Consider the following 1,362-nt stretch of genomic DNA (forward strand, 5'->3'; position numbering starts at 1 on the left):
GGCCGAGTGACGGAATTCAAATATGGTGCAAAACTGGGGACAGTGATCCGCAGGTGGAATGGAGAAAAGATGGCCTACTTAAAGTAAGGATGAACATCCCGTTTCTTATTTGGGATATGCAGGATGTGCCAGGTGACAGGATGTCCTCAAGTCTTTGTGTTTTTGGCTAGGAACTGGGGAGAAGGCTGGGGCTTTGTGCCTTCCAACAGAGCCCTGGTCTTTGTGGATAACCACGACAACCAGCGCGGGCATGGGGCCGGTGGAGCTTCCATTCTAACCTTCTGGGATGCCAGGTGAGGCATTGCTCTTGTCTGGGTGATGCTTCTTCCTTTTGCTTGTTTGTCTATTTGTTCCCTGATAGGGTTTCTCTTTCCCCATCTCATCACTTTTTTGTCGTCTAACGAACAGGCTTTATAAAATGGCTGTTGGTTTCATGCTTGCGCATCCATATGGGTTCACACGTGTGATGTCAAGTTATCGCTGGGCAAGAAATTTTGTAAATGGACAGGTAAGCTTGTAATGCTGAAGATCAGTTCGGGGTGAATAAGGACAAGAACAGGGCCAGGGAAGGGCAGTGCCTTTAAGGTTATGAAGTGATTTCTCTGTCCCATGCTGGATCTAGCAGGTGGAAGTTTGATGCTCCTTCTAGCTTTTCTCTACAGAGAGGCTCTCTGCATTTCCAGACAGACAGAAGTTTTAAACTTCTCTTTCTAATCACAGGACACCAATGACTGGATTGGACCACCAAGTTACTCGGATGGATCAACAAAGCCTGTTACAATCAATGCAGACACTACCTGTGGCAACGACTGGGTTTGTGAACATCGCTGGCGTCAAATAAGGTAGGGCCCTGTGGAGAAAAAGTAAGTAAAAGCACTTTTTGCTTTTGCTTCTTGTTCCTTGTGGCTTTAGGAGCCCTTGCAGCCACAGTGACAGCCATTCCTTGCATTTTCAGGAACATGGTTGTCTTCCGTAACGTGGTAGATGGTCAGCCTTTCTCCAACTGGTGGGATAATGACAGCAATCAAGTGGCTTTTGGCCGTGGTAGTAAAGGCTTCATCGTTTTCAATAACGACGACTGGTAAGTCAGTGGGAGAGACCGTGCCCCCAGAGAGAAGCACGGCATCCCTCAACAGCAGTACCGATGGGAAGGGGAACATCCTCTTCTCCTGATGAGAGCGATCACTACAGCCCGAGCTAGAGTCATGCACTTGCAAGCCAGGTCTAGAGAGCCAAATCCAGAGGGTAGGGGGTGTGGCAGGGATAGGATCAGAAAGCTCACGCTGCACACTGCCCTTCCAAGTAGTGGAGTAGCATCAGGTTCAAAAATCCTGTACCCAGTTTGAAAGATCTGTTTTGAAA

At 48.2% G+C, this 1,362-nt stretch overlaps 1 protein-coding gene across 1 annotated transcript; it reads left to right on the top strand.

Annotated features, from left to right (window-relative positions):
- Positions 1-3: 3 nt before the first annotated feature.
- LOC104471044 (pancreatic alpha-amylase) lies at positions 4-1,085 on the top strand (the record flags this gene model as incomplete). The annotated part of the gene is made up of 5 exons (XM_010086229.1): positions 4-83; positions 171-293; positions 409-508; positions 721-842; positions 956-1,085. Coding segments are annotated over 5 exons (555 nt in total), but the record flags the coding sequence as incomplete, so codon positions are not given.
- Between the last annotated feature and the right edge of the window lie 277 nt (positions 1,086-1,362).

This window comes from Pterocles gutturalis, unplaced genomic scaffold, assembly GCF_000699245.1.
Source record: "Pterocles gutturalis isolate BGI_N339 unplaced genomic scaffold, ASM69924v1 C11889015, whole genome shotgun sequence".
In the NCBI taxonomy this organism is placed as follows: domain Eukaryota; kingdom Metazoa; phylum Chordata; class Aves; order Pterocliformes; family Pteroclidae; genus Pterocles; species Pterocles gutturalis.